We start from the raw sequence: 18,583 nt of genomic DNA, 5'->3' as shown, positions 1-18,583 counted from the left end.
CTAATGTTTCGATATGTAGCTTCACCTGCTTTTTTTCTGACTTTCTTAATTAACCCTATCTTGTCTTATGCAATAAAACCTATCCATATATGTATTTATATTTAGATGTTCAGCAATCATTCATGACAGTTAAAAATATTTGTGAAACAACCTCAGCAGAAAGTCTCAAAGTTCTCATTAAAGTAAAAGGACAGGTACCAAATCACTGTCTTAAATAACTGATACTAAAATACTCATTGATTTCTGGCAGAAGTCCAATGGATTATTTCACTCTATGGAGATTAACGAGGGAGACTTTAAACCGTACACAACATATTTTGCATGGTCCGTGTTATTATATATCACATTAGCATGCCAATTTGAAAAGATTCAGGATCTTGTCCTCGAAGATCTATGTTCCAAGCAGTTCAAGTTACCACAGTGTGCTATGCCAACATTAACCCCCTTAGAGATGAGAGCCATCTGCAGTGATACTGTTTCTCTTTCAATAAACACGGTGTTCCCATTAATCCTGCTCGGGGGACAGGCCTTTCTTACTGAACTACTTAACACGAAATTACAGGTAACATCATATGTGGGTAAATGGTATTACTGAGATTTGTAATATCACTTAATGACCAAACGGATCCATGCCAGTCTGCATTAAAAAATTTATTGCTTTTTAAAGTTTCCATAAAAAAGGATTTGCACAACAATGGCTTAGATATGACTAACAAACAGATGTATGAGATGGTATGGGGAGCAGGTATGGGGAGCAGGTTTGGGGAGGGAGTAGTTAGTGGTTTTTTTGGGGGAGAAGCTTGAATTTTATAAATGATGATCAAGAAGCCACAGAGACACTGTAGCTGTTCAAAACCTGAATGACACACACAGACACACACACACACACATACATACATACACACTCAGGCAGTTAGTGTTAGATTGGGGTGTGACAGAGTGCAAATAAAGTGCATCATATTGGCTGACACAGCGATGAGTTGAGCTGAGTGACACAAAGTCATTCAGTGGACCCTCATTAATTGGGAGGCTATAGGGGATGAAATTAAAATGCAATGATGACAACGATGAGATGGATGATGTGATTAATTAGATCGCAAAGTCATTCTGGATGGATAAAAACACTTCAGAGGCATGATTGGAAAGAGAGATGTGTGATTTGCTTGCAAGTGGTACAGTACTGTATATAAAACAAAGAAATTCAAGTGTACCGGTGAAAGACCTGAAAAGACTGAGGAGGTTTGGGATTGTTGATGCTGCCTCTTAAAGAGTCACAGGAGACATGTGTGATATGGTAAAAAAAAAAAAATGAAAGATTGTAAAAAAATAAGCTTGCTCTAACACGTCAGTGATGGCATACAAAACTGCTTTAAACCAAAGCCTCAATATAAAAAAAACAAAATTGCTTTCACAAAATATGCAAATTCTTAACTCCTTTTGAAAGCTTATATAACAATCTCACATTTAGAACTTTGCAGATATATCAAAGATGACATTGAGGGTGCCATGCTGCCATTTCAGAGAAACACAAAAATCCATTGCATATAAATAGAAATATATACAACACAAGCTCTTTAAGGAAGGTGACATCAGGTGATATTTTGATTGTATCTTTATTGGGTGCCTAACACCTACTTGAGGTATTTAACTGTAAAGGTTTCAGGTATGGAAAATTTCATGTAGATTAAATCTGAGTCGGACAGATTTCTCTAAAGCATTTTCTCTTATACTGGGGGCACCTTTTTTTTTCTCTCTTTTTAATGGGCTGGTCGTATTTTTGTAGAGCACTGACTCAGCAAAAGCAGTTAATAAGCACAACGAGGGAGCTGCCAAGAGGACCAAACATTAACAAAATCAGGACACCTGGTAGAAGCTTTGGAGAAAACTTTAAGAGACAACAAAATAAAAGCTTTGGGACAAGTGATTTTTTTCTTTTCCTCTGAGAAGTGAGCAAATGAAGTATACTTCTGTAGAAACTGAAAATACTGTTGAATCAAATGAATCCATGAGCAATATCGTCGTATTAAAAGTTGGCCAAGGTCCTCAAGTTTTCAATCCAGCATCAGCAAGCACAAATAATATATCGAACAAAACAAAACTCCAAAGATGGAAGACAAAGAAGGTAAGAGAAAGCATCCGGGCATTCCAGAAAGTTGGACTGGTCATAGCACAGATCATAAAAGCTGCACTTCAGTAGCTGGAGCTGAAGAAGATAGGTTCCAAAGAACTCCTCACAGTAGGTCAAGCGTGAGCTCTTTAAACAAGCTTGATGGCATGGTGTCAGCAGCTGAGTCACTGTTGAGAAACACAGGAGCAAATTCACTTTTTTAATCCCAGTGACCTTCCTCTGGAGCTTTTAGACATTCCATGATGTTTTGGTGATGCTGCTCTTTGGGTTTTATTGATCTCCTTCCTGCTTCCCTCTCTTTCCCATCCCTCTCTTTAGTACATGGGACCTTTGACGGGGGGCCCTTTGGGGTTGTACTCCACAGGCATACTCATACAGTCAGAGGGGTGACACCTGCCGTCTTTGCCCTTTTGTCCAGGTGCTCCGGGAGGTCCTGGGATCCCAGGGACACCTTGCTGTCCTGCAGGACCTGGTGGTCCCATTTTCCCATAACCAGGAGCTCCAGGGATACCTGTGAGAGAATGACAAACACGAAGTAAAAAGAGAATGAGATTCAGGAGATAAGGTCAACCGTGGTAAAGCCATATAGAGAAGAGGAACCAGCTGAATTTAAGACAAATCCAATGTGGGATATGCACAATTAAACATTTCAAGATGTCTCTGTAGATTTTGACCAAACACACACCTTATCTAACAACACATTGTTTGAGTTACCTGGAGCTCCTGGAGGTCCACTGTCTCCCATCTCTCCCATACCCTTATCTCCTTTCTCCCCCTTTATTCCCCGGGGACCTGTAGATGGATCATCATGTAATAAGGCATTTTGTAACCACAGTGACCATAATGAGTGCTTGGCTGTTTAGTGTAAAGTGGGAATATGACATCATGTCCACTCACCTGGTGGGCCCATCGGTCCCTGTCGTCCCTCTCGGCCAATCTGTCCTGGGCGGCCTGGCATTCCTGGGGGTCCTGCCACTCCTGGGTTTCCATCCTTACCTGGTGGTCCAGGACGACCAGGAGCTGCTACCATTTCAACAGGCATCTGCATACGTGACATATAGTAGGCCATACGCTCTGTGGAGAGACATTTCCAGTGCCGGTAAAATTCTCAGTGTGAATCAATGGAGTGTCTGAACACTACAAAGACTTTTGTGAAAAAAAAGTACTTTTATATGACTTTTGCCAACTTTTTCTCAGAAAAAGTTACATCCTCTTAAAAAAGTTACATCTAACCAAAGGGCAACTGACACAGACAAAATAAGGATTTCATCTTGTGTGGTGTCCAAGCAAATAACTGAATCGATTTGACCACGATTTGAGAGTTTGGGCAAGTCTATGACACAAGATTAAGTCTCTGTCTGCCAGAACTTTTTGATTAGTTTCTGAAGAAAAAAAAATAGTGAAACAGACAGTGTGATAGAGGAGGCTTTCTCACCATCAAAGATCTTGATGACCTGCTGTCTGATGAAGTTCTTAATCTCGTCATAGTTGACAACGGCCTGAAGAAAAAATAGGCATGAGACGGTATTGCTCGGCTGCCAAATCAAATTATTACAACATCAATACTGCTACACTACAAAAGCCACAAACCTCTACACACAATATTCATCTTTGATTAGACATTTGAAATAGTCCATCAAAAATATTTCCAGTGCACAAAAGAGACTTGAAGAAATAAACAAATAAATTTGTACCCTATTATTCAAAACTGATGGGTCATAAAAAGTTGTGTGATAGTTTGATTTGATCTCAATGTAATTTTCTTTCTGTTTTCTTTCTACCAAAAACATTGTAATTGACAAGAGTCACTGCTGTGGTAAGATTTGAATTCTGCTATCAAGTTAGTCACAGCTGAAACTTCTGACCTCTGTCCCTGGTAGGCCTGGAGGTCCTGGAGCTCCAGCAAGTCCAGGTGTTCCAGGACTTCCCCTCTCTCCACGGGGCCCTGCTGGCCCCATCATGCCCCCAGAGTCTTTAGAAGAATAACCTCCGCCTGGTGGACCAGGGCGACCGCGTTCTCCTGGAGGTCCCCTCAATCCTGAAGCACCTGGTTCACCCTGAATAAGTGACCAAAGACATGTCATACCCACATCCTAAAGGCTGATCGGAGCTGATGTCACAGAATATCTACATTACTAGTTGGGTGAACTGCCTGGTATTAAGTGGCTAAATACTACTCATGTAGTCTTCTGCTTTAAAAGTTGAAGGAAAGTGATGAAACTTCAACATTAAAATGCACTAAATGTAAAAACTAATGCATTTGTAATTCAAATGTCGTTTGCACTGTTAGCAAAGTGAACAAAAATGCCCTAACTGGTCTCTGTGTGTCCATATCATTTTTCTATCCAGAGTGAGCTGTTTTTAGTTGTACTTTCCAATATTTTTAAGTGAAAATACCTTACAGAGTAGAGTCTGAGGTATAAGCCCTACAGTTCAACTTCAAAGCGCTGACAGTATCAAAACTCTGACTGATGTCTTGTCAAAGAGACTGATCGAATCAATCACGGTTGTTTTATTACTGTATGTGACTGCTGACCCTGAGAGATACAGCTCACTCAACTTGACTCAGCATGTCACTGGAAAGTTATTCTGGTATACAGAGGTATGCTGAAGTGAAAATATTGTTGACTAATACAAAGCATGAGAAGTGGACTTGGCTGGTGGTTTGTTGAATACACTTAGCCAAAACTAACACGGCATGCTACACATCTGTGCATGAGATACGGCAAAAACTAATATTTATATTTCCACTCGCACCTGTATGTGGTATTGTTTTGAGTTGGCCAGCATTTCTTGAATGCACACTCAAAGAGGGAAGAGACAAGAGAAAGAGAGAGAGAGAGAGAGAGAGAGAGAGAGAGGAAAAGAAAAAAAAGAAATGATATGAAATGAAAGGAGGAAAGAGAGAAAGGAAAAAAGAAAGACAAAGAGAGAGAAAGAAAAAGGTGTACATCTTACTTTCTGTCCTTGCTGGCCACTTTCTCCTGGTAGTCCTGGAATCCCCTGAGTGTCGGAAGATTATAGGAGTAAATGAGTAACGACAAGTAAAGGAATTGAGTCATTGTGTTTTTATATGAAACTTTAAAAGTATGAGAAAAAGTATGAAAGTAATTGCTATGAAGGAGGAGTATTGACAGACATAAATAATTCATGTGGCCTGATTAGACAAAGAATTTCAGTTCAACCCAATAAGAGTCAGCTTACATCTTTACCAGGAGCTCCATCATTTCCTGGCTCTCCCTAAAAGAGTGAGATCAGAGAAAAATCTAAAAACAAAGAATTCTCTCAAAAATTCAAAGATGAAAATCCATACAATGCCTGAGCATGGAATACAAATTTACTGTGTATTCACTAATGTTGAACTGTAGGTCTAATATGTGGTTAACTGCAAAGAAAACAAGTACTGGAAGACATAAGAACGGTGAATTAAAAATGCTAACCATCATTCCTGGATGACCAGGGGCCCCTGGGAGCCCTGATAGTCCTGGCAGACCTCTCTCCCCTTGCTGTCCTTGGTCACCCTTTATTCCCTGCAGAATAATTGTCATTAATCACTCTAATTGTCAGAGACAGACTATGGTACATGTTTGATATATTCATGACATACAGAGAGTAGGGATGCCACATTCTCTTACCACTCCAGGAGCCCCAGCTGGTCCCGGAGGTCCTATAGGACCAGCTGGTCCCTGCAGAACAAAGAGAGAAACCACAACCTTGCTGTTAGAGACTGTTACTGCTCTTTTACATTTTCAAAACAATTCTCAGCAGCGAATGATCAAAGAACAGGAAGAGAATCGGACAGATCTCTCAAATACTCACGATATGTCCAGGAGGGCCGGGGGGGCCCTGTGGCCCTGGGCTTCCGGGGTCCCCCTGAAAGGGATTAAAGTGCGTTACATTCAGGATGAAAAACTACGGTTGATTACGTCTTTCTGTCTGAGAGCTGGATCTGGTAGGATTCTTGCATGTTGAAGCTCACCTCATGTCCTGGTCTGCCTGCTGCTCCAGGCGGGCCCTGAGGTCCAACATCTCCCTGTCAAAGAGGAAGAAAGAGAGGATTAATAGAGAGATGAGAGGAAAGATGAAAGTTGCATGATAGGTCTTGCTTCAGTCCATTTCTTTATTATTAAATCTGGTGAATAGAGGCAAAACTGAAAGAAGAAAAAAAGGAAAATAGTTCATTAAGATCGACTCACCTTTTGTCCAGGGAACCCTGTATGTCCTGTCTTGCCTTTGAAACCCTGATATCAGAGACACAGGTTACCACCTCTAATACTGGACAGAAACTCAATATGAACAAGCAAGGGAGATCTAACAAATATAGCGTTAGTATAATAAGTGCAGTATAATGAACGTCCATTATTCAAAAGTCATTGAAGTGACCAGTATTGTTTCAAATGGCTTATTAGGGGTCTATGGAAGAGTAAAAAGAAATGAGTAAAGGAGGAGGATAGAGTAATGCTGATCATACTGGGATTCCCCTGAGTCCTGGTGGACCAGCAGGACCTGGATCTCCCTGTTAGAGAGAGAGAAAGAGAGAGAGAGAGTGACAGACAGACAGATAGACAGAGAGAGAGAGATTCAACATTAGATGCCATGACCGTCATTTTATCACAAAAGGTACACAAATGCCAAATACATAAAAGACATGCATGTAAGGACAACAAGTAAAATATGTTTGTTCAAATCCGGAAGACGATCATTCCTAAAATTCTCTTCTTACTCGTAATCCTGGCTTTCCATCTTTGCCATCAAGTCCTTCAATCCCAGGGGGTCCCTACAGACATAGACAGACAGACAAGGAAAGGTGAGCAGAAACACATAAAAGCCAAGTTATTATTCAATATATAGAGGACAGCATGTTGTTGTATCTACCCCAGAAGTTGTTTGAGAGAAGGGTGAAGACTGTGTCAGTGACCCTGGTCCTTTTCCCAGTCTGCTACATTATTTATAGGTTTCACTGAGATGACACTCACCGGCATACCAGGCGGCCCCATGGATCCTGGGGGACCTGGAGGTCCCTGTGAGCCTGGAACTCCAGCACTGCCCTGCAGTAGAGAAAAGAGAAAAGCTCAAAAACAAAAACAAATGGTTGACATTTAGCCTCCTCCTCCCACCCCTCGTGTGTGTGTGTGTGTATGTGTGTGTGTGTGTGTGTGTGTGTGGTTGGGTGGGTGGGGGACATCTGCTGGACCACACAACTTTAAATGATTAAATGTTAAAGTGTATAAATGTATTTTTTTTTTCTAAAAGATATTGTTACTATTTTTTTTCTTTGATTAGGGATTGTTGTTACTGTTTTTTTCTTTGATTATGGTAAAGGTTAACGTTAGGGTTTGGTTATTATTCTTCAGTTACAGTAAAGTGGGAGCCATTGGGAATTCCCAACAAAGACATGAATTCAAAGGTATGCGTGTGCGTGTGTGTGTGTGAGTGTGTGTGTGTGTGTGTGTGTGTGTGTGTGTGTGGATGTTTGACACTGGCATTATTGAACTACTTGCCTTCTCTGCTTTTGGTCCAGATGGACCCACTGGTCCAACTTTTCCTGGGAAGCCAGGAGGTCCCTGGAGACAAGATCCACAGTCAGACACATTTTTCAACAGCATCTAAAAGACCTTTAGAAGAACCATTTTAAGAAGAAAGGGTAATTTTATGACTGACTGCCTACCGGTGGGCCTGGAAAGCCTGGTTGTCCTTGGAAACCCTGAATGAAAAAAAAAACAACAAAAAAAAAACAAAAGACAGAGAGCTCTGTTAGCATATCAATAGATAGAATGAAATAAAGTAAAAATACAGCTAAATGCATACAAAGAGCAGTAAAGTCAAACATCAGTCACAGCACGCTGATCCACTGGGGATTCTCTGTGTACCCATGTACTGCTATAAATATATATCTGAGACAGGAAACGGTCTTTGATATTTCTCAGATAGAAGCCTTGGAGGAAAAAAAAAAAACGAGAAAAATCGGCGGCTTGTAATATAAGTTATCGGGATAAGTGGGATCAAGAGGAGCCTCTGATGCTGCAGATAAGGATTGAGCTGTGTTTGGATTAGAGACAGGGGCTCTCGTACCTGATCTCCTTTTGGTCCCACGGGTCCAGATGCTCCAGCTTCACCTTTGGGACCCTGGTAAGGAACAAAAGCGGCTTCTTTTGATTCCATTAAGATTAGAGGGCATTCATACATAAGGTCATATTATGGTATTTGTATCAAAGACGAGTGTTTATTCACCGCTGGTCCTACTTGTCCCTGGTAGCCTGGCAGTCCTGGTGGACCCTGTGGGCAGTAAGGGATGAATATAATGCCGAAAAGCTCCGTTTGTTGTTTAGAAAAATCTGTTTGTATAGGGATTGGATATTCTTATGTGACAGCGTTGCTGTAGTGAAATTGAATTTGTCGCAGGTGGTTCTTACTGATTCTCCTTTTTGCCCTGCAGTTCCTGGGTTGCCTCGCTCTCCTTTCAATCCCTACAATACAAAATAATAAAAAAACAAAACAAAACAAAGGTTCAACAGATTTATACGTCAGCCGTCCAAACAAACGCCGAAGTGTAAAAAGCAGACTACTTGACACAATCCAAACTATAAAAGGAAAAGGTAGGGAATTTTCTATCAGAACAAAATATATTCACACGTCATGTGTAAATGAGCAAAGTTATGTTTCTTACAGGAAGCCCAGGTGGTCCCATAGACCCTGGATATCCAGGAGATCCGGGTGGACCCTGAACAAATTTATTGAGAAAGAGGAGAGAAATCTTTAGGAGGCCAGTCCATGTAACAAAGTCATTATGTTCAGTACAGGTAAAACACAAATGAAGTGGGTATAAAATAAAATGTTAATGCTTTTTGGATTCCTTAAGGCAACAAACATTAGTGCAGAAATCCGAGCACATGTGACTCACCTGTTCACCTTTCTGTCCTGGAAGCCCACCCAATCCTCTTTCACCTTGCTGACCCTAAATATGAAAGATAAAATAGAAGAAGAACAACAAAAAGCGATACAAAAATGGAGGGCAGGGGGTGCATTAAAACATAATACAAAATAAAACAACACCATATGGCTCCATGGCTAGCAACGGAACGATATTAATGTCAAACGCAGCCGAAAAGTGTCCGTAGACAGGCCTCTCAGATAGCCCACACACGGTCTATTGCATACAGCCATCGTTCCTTAAAGAGGGAATAACAGTGTCTGCCCAGCGCCTCCTCACAGTTCAAATCTCATTTCTATGAATCCGCTGGTAATGCTCTATGCTGGATCCTGACACCAACTCGTTATTTACTTCCTAAGTGAGGCCGGGTAATGGGGTGAATGAATTATTGATTGCTCCTCTCTTGTCATCTGTATGCCGGGTAAACAAACAAATGACTCAGAGATATTACCTTCATTATCATGGGACAAAACGCTGCTATCGGCTATTGGAGACGCATAATGAAAACTAACTGCACCTGAGCTGAATGCTAGTCAGGTTTCTCTTCGAAAGAGCATAGCCTGCATGGAAACATGTTAGGTTTTTTGGGATGTTACCGTTTTTTTTTCTTTTTCTTTAGACCTAATCCATTTGCCTGTGACCTGAGGTAGAAAAATCAATGTGCCAATCTGAGGAGGCTTATGGTCAATAAAGGGAAAGCTACTAAACACACACATCTACGCAGAGACACACACACACACACATACATACACACACACACAACAATCACCACCGCAGTCACAGTCACAGTCACAGTCACAAAATATTCCTCTTTTTTAAACCTGAGAGAAAGAAATTATGCAGAGTTAAATCTTTTGCTGAGTCAATGGAATTAAAGCATAAATCTTAATAAGTATCTTATAAGTATGCTGGGGTCTATTTCAGGAATATGTGGTTTATCAGGCAAATCTCTGCCAAGTAATCTTCATGTGCAACAAGCCACTCCACGGTTTACTCTTAAAGCTAAAAGCAAAAACCCATAGGGTACCAAGGGAAAAAAAATGATACTTCTAAGTATGTTTTCGCTACATCTGTCTCTAACTGCCAGAAAGCCTGCTGACTAGACAAACCATTCAGAATCCCTATAATTGGGCAATGGGCAGATGAGTAAAACTCAAAATTTCATTGTGAAATGCAAATTTGAAATTCAGGTCTACTGACAGTCCAACTTTTCAGTTTTTCTGATCTAAACGGAAGTATAAAAGATAAGACGGAAGTTGAACAAAGCAAGATACGTTGTCTTAAAAGACACCCAAGTCTATCAGGGCAATTTAGAGAGAGTGAGAGTGAATATCATGCATAAAAACTCAGCGCATGAAAATTGGATTCCACGGAGGGCCTCAAAGTGACCTCATCACTTAGCTCAAATATCTGCTAAGACAGGACAGTCTTGGAATGAATGGGAAAATAGTCTACTGGCACAGTATATTCATCATCCTCTCACATAAATCCGTCCTGGGAAATAATTGAACAAGTGCGATAGCAAAATGGCTTCACTCTCTCCATTTTCATTAGAGAAAGTCTGAGATATGATGGGCAATGGCAATCCGGTAATTGATAAGTCATTTTTTGGAGGCTGATGTAAGATTATGAATGTGTGGTGTCAGTGTGAAGCGTTTTGAAGGAGGCTCACAGGTAATCCAGCAGGGCCTTGAGGACCAGGGAAACCGATGGGACCCTGGGGAAATAAACAGGAAGTTAAGTAGCAAAACAACAAACAAACAAACAAACAAACAATAAATCCCTACTGAAATACTAAAAAATAAATAAAAAAAGATAAGAAATGTTCTACTTATACATAAACCAGATCTTACATTAACATTCTGCCTCTAATTTGGATCATGAGGTGGGAGAAAGACAAATTTGAGAATCAGATTCACAGAAGACCTATTGACACATGGCTTAAAACCATACTACATTCTGTAGTTTTCAGGCACAACACCAGAGGGCTCTGTGACTTCACTTGAAAAGTAACAGGGCCTTTACTCTCTCTCTCTCTCTCTCTCTCTCTCTCTCGCTCTCTCTATTTAATCCTCTTTAATTGAAAACACTGAACCTGAAACGAAACAGTCCACGTAAACAAACAAAACAAACTGGGTCCAAATGCTAATGACTGCATCAAGTCAAGCACAGAAGTCTAGCGCATACTAACAGTCCGAGAATGGAGCAATGGTAAATACTGACTTTGGGTTTACACAAAGTATGAGCTGTGCTTGCCGGTATATGGAGTAGGGGGTAATAAAAAACACACAAAGCATGAGGACCCAACACATTCACTGCCATTCTTAAGCCAATGATCAGGAAGGAAAAGCTGTTTTCTCTACCGGTTCTGTAATACCAGCAGCTCAGGTCTGCTGAGCTAGTTCTCTATATCACTGTGCAGACTTACAGGGTTTCCAGGAGGACCAGGGAATCCCCTCTCACCCCTTGGTCCCTGGAAGAGATAGAGTGAAGTTAAGTTTATCTTTTGTACCTCAAGACATAGAACTGCTGAGTATGTAAAAGCCGTTGAACTTAAAAGAAAATGAGAAAATAGCTCAGATAACGAATCTGAAAAACTGATATTTCTGCGGATCTTTTTGCACTTTTTTTTTTTTTTAGGGAAAACCTGCGAATAATTTTCAAAAATGGTAACAAGCGGAGCATTAATCCTTGTAAAATAGTTCTGTTTCTTACTGGATCTCCTTTAATCCCTGGCTGCCCCGGGATACCTGGTGACCCTGGCACACCTGCGCAAGCAGGGTTGTTATCCATCTGAAACAAATCAAACAGACATTCCTTTAAAAGAGACCAGGCACTCAATTTTACTTTTGGTTGATGTGAGAACGTTTTTAAAATGAGCAAGATACTGAATGCTTTAACTGGAAGATTTCAACTTTGATTCAGTGAAGAAACTGATATGGGTTCTGAAGATGATAATTTTAGAGGGGTTCATGAGAGGTTTTTGTCAAACTCACAGGTGGTGGTACAGCCTCCTCTCTCTGCAGCCTCTGTAGACACTGGAGAGAGAAACAGGGAAAATGAGCTTATATTCATCAATATGTATAGTCTTAAACTGAGAAAAATGTTTGCGGAGAATAAACATATGACTCATTTCTACAGCTGCAAGTCTTGGAACCAGAAGGGACAATGTTAATTGTGAAAATCAACTGAAAACTGTTCCATGTATTTAAGGAGGTATCTGTCCAAATGAGACCACCCTTTTATATTGGCATCTCTGCCCCAAAACCAGCATTCCGGTATTCCCCACAACTCGTAAGTGCTCAAGTGAAATTTAAGGAAATGCAGTTTCCCCGGCTCCCCTTAAAAATAAAACATGGTCCTACCCGAAAGGAACAGTCGGACACAAATGGAAGACGACAGTTGACTCAAAACCACATCCCACCCTGTTTGGCTTAACAACCCCTTCAGCCCTCTCACCCTCTCACAGGCATCGGGGAGTCCTATGCCAGGCCTGCCCTGCTCTCCCTTCTCGCCCTTAGTGCCAGTCATGCCGGGCACCCCTGGCAGACCCTGGGAGCAGCTGCCACATGACTCCTAAAGCAAAGCATACACATGTCAGAGTGGCAAACATGTGTAGACACACTAGTATGAGCGTCACTGTCTAACAATAGGAATTCAGTGGTTGAATTAACAAGGCTGTTGAAGCATGGTAGCATGCAGCATGGTACAGAGCAAAACAGAGGCACAAAGACAAAAATGAGTAAACACATTCACACATACTGTACACACACACACACACACACACACACACACACACACACACAAATACAGTGTTACAAATATAACACGCAGAAAATAACCATAGAGTAAAAAATGCATGTATTAACACATGCATTGCAGAAACGGTTTTGGTTAAAAGCACGCTGATGACGATAAAGCAGTGCATCCCTCCTGGCAAAATGAACAACAGATTGCACTGACAATCTTTGGAAGCTGAAATCATGAAATGAATGAATGACATGGAGTAGATGAATAGACTCAGGGAGCTTCACATGCATGCTCATAGGACACCCAATGTAAATGAAATTCGCACACTGTGGAAGTTTCACTGACCTTAATATCAGGGATGGCCTCGTCACCCGGGATAGCAAACTATGCGATGGAGAAAGAGAAGAGAGGGATGTCACAAGGCAATCTTTTTTTTAAAGAAAATAACAATATGCTAACAAAAGAAATATGTACCTATTTGATTACAAAACAATGCTCACGGACTCTATTCCATAATTCTAAGTCGTACGTAAAATAGGAAAAATGTGTTCTAGTGACTTCTAAAAGCTCCATCACAACGCAGAGCACCAGTTGTATTAAACCATCAAACGCTAACCCAGTGCTGCAAGATGTGGTAGAATCAGAATCATTAATAAAACAGAGAAGTGGTTTACGTCTTGTGATGAGCACAAGTATTATCATGAATCTAAATAGCACATTGCGATCATAGAGAAAAAGAGAATTAGCAACATAGCTATATGTCTAGCAAATAGCTTAAATTTGCTTTATTTAGTTTTTCACTACTATAATCCAAAGCAATCAAACAAAATCATCCAAAACAATAGACTAATGTAATTTCACTATTTATTGTTGTGTTGTTATGTATTTTGGTTAGAAATCTCAGTCATATGCATATTCAGTGCTACATCAGTAAACTTTCCATGGTTATCATTTGCTCACTGGGCTCAATAAAAGCACGCAATAAACAGAATTATAGAATAGAGCCCTGCAGAAGCAAATATTATGAAAACTTATCTGAAGGTTAATAGTATACATCAACTTTAGAGAAAATTTACATTGTACTTTTCAGATTATATGTGAATGCACTTGTCTGGACTGTACCTAATAAGCAGGTTGCATGCTGATGATATATGACAATAATTCAGATTGGAAAAGAATGTGGCATGGCTTTATGATTGCCTCATAAATTACAACAACAAAAAATACAAACATATATTTATATATATACCACCCTCTAGGCTGACATTACTTGCTGATTAGAGAACTCTATTCATCATTTGGAAAACTGCATATACACACATACATACACACACACACACACACACACTCACACACACACACACACACACACACACACACACACACACACACACACACACACACAAAATGTAGAAATCATGAAAATGGCTTAGTTTAAATGGAAATCTACTTGTTTTTATTTTAAGCTCCAATATATTCAGAATTCATCTCAAAGCAATTTGCTGACTGATTACTTCTTTGAACATGGAAATGGGGATAATTAGTTAATGTTGTGGTATAGCATGGTTATCTGCTCCATTTTATCTTGCACATAGTTTAGAAGTCTTTTTTTCCCCCTCATCATAGACGGTTAAGTGTTTCATTCCACACAGCAATATCTCAGGCAGACATATCTGCACACTCATCTGAACTCTACCACCTCACTCACCGCTATTAACACTGCACTCCACACACTTCATATAGCCCTTTTGGAAGATGTTATAATAAACTGAACATTGTGGTTCAAGTTGCAACCACCATCATTGATGTAACTGGATATTATTTCAGATTAAACTCTTCATATATGGTGTACAGTGACATCAACACCACTGGAAAGCATTAATATATCATTCCCATTCTCAGGATCTCATTTGGATCTATGTGATCTATTGACTTTACAGAAAGTAACATCATTAAGTTGGCGAAAGTTGAGTGTGGTGTATGGAAAGCATGTAGAGTGCACATGAACACACACATGCGCGGCCACACACGCACATGCACACGCACACACACACACACACACACACACACACACACACACACACACACAAGGTGTGCAGATATGGAGTAATATTTCTCCTGTCACTGCTGGGTGGTCTGAAACACAGGTCTGAGAATCCTGTGTTCCACACAGCGGAGAGCAGCCCTCCGTGATGTGCTTTAATAATGGGACCAGTCACATGAGCAGAACAGGAGAATTCTTTCTCTTGTGATACTCATCTGAGAGGCACATTCAATCAGATTGCTTTAATCAGCAAGTGCTAGCACTGTTGTCTGTATTAAGATCTGCTGCTATCCTTTCATTCCAGCTGTGTGCATTAACAGGATCTGCTTAAGTGAGGGGTCTCTGTGATTAGATGTCAATGAAGAATTTTCACTCTAAACTCACTCCTTTTAGTCCTTTTTTTTAATAAAATGTTTTCTACTTTTAGGTTCATTACTTCTGTTAAAGATTTACTTTTAAGTATTTAACATCTGTTTCCGATTCAGTGTACGTTTCGATTTTAAAAGAGCTAACAAGCAGCGACTAAGCTAATAAAAGATGACTGAATACAACAAGTGAGGCATTTCTCTTAGAGGTCAGCTGGTAGGGGAGAGCTAAATCCACTGACATATAACAGATACACATTAACTTAATGTGATGTAGAGAAACCGGTGGTCTGGATCTGATGCTGTTAAAACCAGAGCACTGCTGGGAGAGCAGGGGGAAGGGTTTTTGGTACTGCAGCCTGGCCAAGTTTCCACTGCAGGCTAGACGCCCAGAGCACCGGGCAAAGCGCCAACGCTGGAAAATAAACCTAAAGGGAGCCAGAATAAGACGAGTCTCTAATGCAGAAGTGTTGTTCTGAACCAAGAATCTAATGGCACTTACGGTATTGCTCCTCACTTTCCATAATGGTTCTGCTTACTATTACTCAACAAAATGGCATTGTTTACTATTAGACAAAGGCTACGGATCTGTCGGCTAACACTGTGAGGATAATGAGAACACAGTGTCCATAAAGCACACTGTGTAATCCAGTGTGCTGGAAGACAATGCATGTTGTGCTGACTTGAGACGCTTTTCAAGTACTTACTGGTCCATTTCCAAACTTGAAACAACAGATGCTAAATTTCCATTGTCCTCAAGGTGCTGTTTTAGCTAGCTTTAGATTTCTGAGTCATTAATTCCAAAAACAACCCTAAAGTGGCCCAGATTGCTCTGATTATAACGCAGATGTCAGCCAACCGGAATCCATGTCCTTTATATCGGCCAATCAGAAAGCTATAGCACTCCACTAGCTGATTCCCTCTGTCTGGTTACTTACTACTGTCCCGGGCACACCCGGTTTCCCTGGTTTGCCATCGTTGCCAGGGATACCCTGTAAGAAGGAACTGAGGTTGAATTGGTTTAGCCTGAGGCCACACTCTGGATACCTCCTTCTCCAGCAAAATGGGGTTGGGGAAAAGTAGCCAAACCCTGATCCCTCTCCTGGTATGTGTTCCAGTTGGTAGTTTAGATTTAAGTTAAATTTCCTTTCTTCTTTTTAAGTTTGATTCTTCTCATCCATGAGTCAAGTCTTGTGAAATTAACACAATACCAGGTTAAAGACCAAGCAGTGATCACAGTGAGGTCACTCTGAAAGACTACATTACCCAAAATTCATTACTATGTCCACAAAATAACCAGGGAGACTTCTTTGGTTCAAAATAATGCTTTGTTGGTTTATAGATTATTAGAGTAAAGTATGACAAAGCACCTCTGTCCAACCAAATGTAGCATTTCCTATAACTTCACAGCAAGCTCTGCTTGGTTTTTAATAGAACAGACAGCATGTTTCCCCAAAATGCAAAGCAATACATTAACTTTATTTTTTACTTTCAAAATGCTACTTTGATTATGAGCTTGTAGTTATTTACTTAGGCTTTAATTTTGCTGTGATTCACAGTTAATTTAAATTTAACTTCAAAAATCACAGCTAACTCCAAAAGCACTGCTTCAAACTCAGTGTACTATCAAACAATCCCCAGAGCCCTTGTCAAGAGTTAGTGCAATTTCAGTGACAGCAGTATTATTTAATATTACTTCCGTTATGGATTAAACAAGCACAGTTAACAAAAGCGTTAAGAATTTAAGATTATTACATAAAATGCTAATTTCAGCAGTTTTAAAATTTTACATTATACTTTAGCAACTATAATTTCACAATTAGATTAAAATTTACATTACAGTTAACATTTAATAAATAATTACTTTAAATGTAGTTATTTAACGTGGCTAAGGTTTACTTTTATATATACATTTAATTTGTGAATTTAATTAAAATGTCTGATATTATTGGTGCATTTTGATTAGCTTTAGCCAGAGCCCAGAGCTGCCCATGCAGACCCCCAGACACAAACGCCACACTACGGACACATGATGGCAGAATGAGGATGGTAATAGAGTGATAGAAGGAAACATGATAATTCAAAGAGGGAAACAAAGATGGAAAGAGCAGACGGACAGACAAAAGGTAGGACTTCCAAGCCTGTGCCAGGACGTGAAGCAAAAGGCGGGAGCCAGCCAGACTGCCCATTGTTTACCTGTGGCCCTGGGATTCCAGTGAAACCCTGAGGTCCTGGAGGACCTGGTGGTCCCGGTGGTCCTGGAGGCCCCTGGAACACAATCAGGACCACACGTACGTGAGAAAATCCGACAGCCAGATTTACTGACACCGTTTCCACGTTAACGTTGCTCGCATGTCAAAAAACTAATAACACAGGCAGAGATTAGTGTACTGTCAATCACAGAGTGCATGATTGTCTTAAAAAAAAAAAAAATGACACACGCCAGAGGCTTTCAGAAATGTAAGTGGCAGCATTACGCGTAAAAAGAACGGGGGTGGTTACATGACAAAACATCAACTTGAGTGAAATATGAACATGACTAAGAACCAATACTTAAGTTCGGTGACAAAATTCTGGGAGTATACACAAAGACACCATAAAATAAAATAATAATAAAAAAAAAAATAAAATACAAAATACGAAAGTATACAAGACCATGTGTTTCGACGTGTTTCACATGCAGAGGAAGGTTGCTATAGCTGAGGGTGGCAGTATTTTCTGTATATACCGAGTAGTTAATAGATATCCATAAATGATAAGAAAAGGGAGGGTTCAGACAGTCAGACCTGTGGACCACGCTGCAACAAACTGGGACCGGCCCCTGGTGCTCCCTGCAACACAACAGCACTAAAGCTCAGGCCAGCGTAACACAAAACAGACGCCAGCCGACATGACCGACAATGTGCTATCTTATAGTACATACTGATCCTGAATGCGCAGGAAGAGTCTGCTGTGTTCTACGTGTTTATATGTTTGTCTGTGAGCGGAAGAGTGTACTGTATCATAGCGTCTTTCTGAAGCCTGTATTGTGCTGGCGTAAAAGTGTTTGTTGTGTGCGTGATGGATGACTCACAGGACCACCTGCTCCAGGAGAAGTGGGAGGCAGACAGTTACAGTCTCCTGGTTCACCCTAGAAAAAACAAAAAACCCCCAAAATAAAACAAGTCTTCACCATGTTGTCTCCTGCCTCCTCCACACATACTAACGCATGCGCATTTTTATCTCTCTCTTGCTCTTACATACACACACATACACACACGCACACACACACACAAACTCTTTAAAAGGGACAAGCGATTGGACAAAGAAGAAGTTAAAGACAATGTGACAAACTGCTGCTGTCCAAAGCTATGCTGCAATTGTGT

General features: G+C 40.5%; 1 protein-coding gene across 1 annotated transcript in view; it reads right to left on the bottom strand.

Moving 5' to 3' along the window:
• Positions 1-1,838: 1,838 nt before the first annotated feature.
• The window catches only part of col16a1 (collagen, type XVI, alpha 1), a 47,041-nt gene continuing 30,296 nt past the window's right edge, over positions 1,839-18,583 (bottom strand). Inside the window, exons 38-69 of the mRNA XM_030788493.1 lie at positions 18,292-18,348; positions 18,005-18,049; positions 17,415-17,486; positions 16,157-16,210; positions 13,155-13,193; positions 12,519-12,635; positions 12,056-12,097; positions 11,775-11,852; positions 11,488-11,532; positions 10,732-10,776; positions 9,030-9,083; positions 8,796-8,849; positions 8,542-8,595; positions 8,360-8,404; positions 8,201-8,254; positions 7,797-7,832; positions 7,630-7,692; positions 7,105-7,176; positions 6,852-6,905; positions 6,600-6,644; positions 6,325-6,369; positions 6,108-6,161; positions 5,948-6,001; positions 5,764-5,814; positions 5,569-5,658; positions 5,333-5,368; positions 5,087-5,131; positions 3,994-4,185; positions 3,564-3,627; positions 3,026-3,202; positions 2,843-2,920; positions 1,839-2,639 (exon numbers count right to left, since the gene is read on the bottom strand). Of these exons, the coding sequence (XP_030644353.1) occupies positions 2,443-2,639; positions 2,843-2,920; positions 3,026-3,202; positions 3,564-3,627; positions 3,994-4,185; positions 5,087-5,131; positions 5,333-5,368; positions 5,569-5,658; positions 5,764-5,814; positions 5,948-6,001; positions 6,108-6,161; positions 6,325-6,369; positions 6,600-6,644; positions 6,852-6,905; positions 7,105-7,176; positions 7,630-7,692; positions 7,797-7,832; positions 8,201-8,254; positions 8,360-8,404; positions 8,542-8,595; positions 8,796-8,849; positions 9,030-9,083; positions 10,732-10,776; positions 11,488-11,532; positions 11,775-11,852; positions 12,056-12,097; positions 12,519-12,635; positions 13,155-13,193; positions 16,157-16,210; positions 17,415-17,486; positions 18,005-18,049; positions 18,292-18,348 (2,208 nt within the window). The 3' untranslated portion in view covers positions 1,839-2,442. The remainder of the gene's footprint in view (positions 2,640-2,842; positions 2,921-3,025; positions 3,203-3,563; positions 3,628-3,993; positions 4,186-5,086; positions 5,132-5,332; positions 5,369-5,568; positions 5,659-5,763; positions 5,815-5,947; positions 6,002-6,107; positions 6,162-6,324; positions 6,370-6,599; positions 6,645-6,851; positions 6,906-7,104; positions 7,177-7,629; positions 7,693-7,796; positions 7,833-8,200; positions 8,255-8,359; positions 8,405-8,541; positions 8,596-8,795; positions 8,850-9,029; positions 9,084-10,731; positions 10,777-11,487; positions 11,533-11,774; positions 11,853-12,055; positions 12,098-12,518; positions 12,636-13,154; positions 13,194-16,156; positions 16,211-17,414; positions 17,487-18,004; positions 18,050-18,291; positions 18,349-18,583) is intronic.

Source organism: Chanos chanos, chromosome 12, assembly GCF_902362185.1.
Source record: "Chanos chanos chromosome 12, fChaCha1.1, whole genome shotgun sequence".
In the NCBI taxonomy this organism is placed as follows: Eukaryota; Metazoa; Chordata; class Actinopteri; order Gonorynchiformes; family Chanidae; genus Chanos; species Chanos chanos.
Note: the sequence above shows the minus strand (reverse complement) of the source record. Positions and strands in the feature narration are given on the sequence as shown.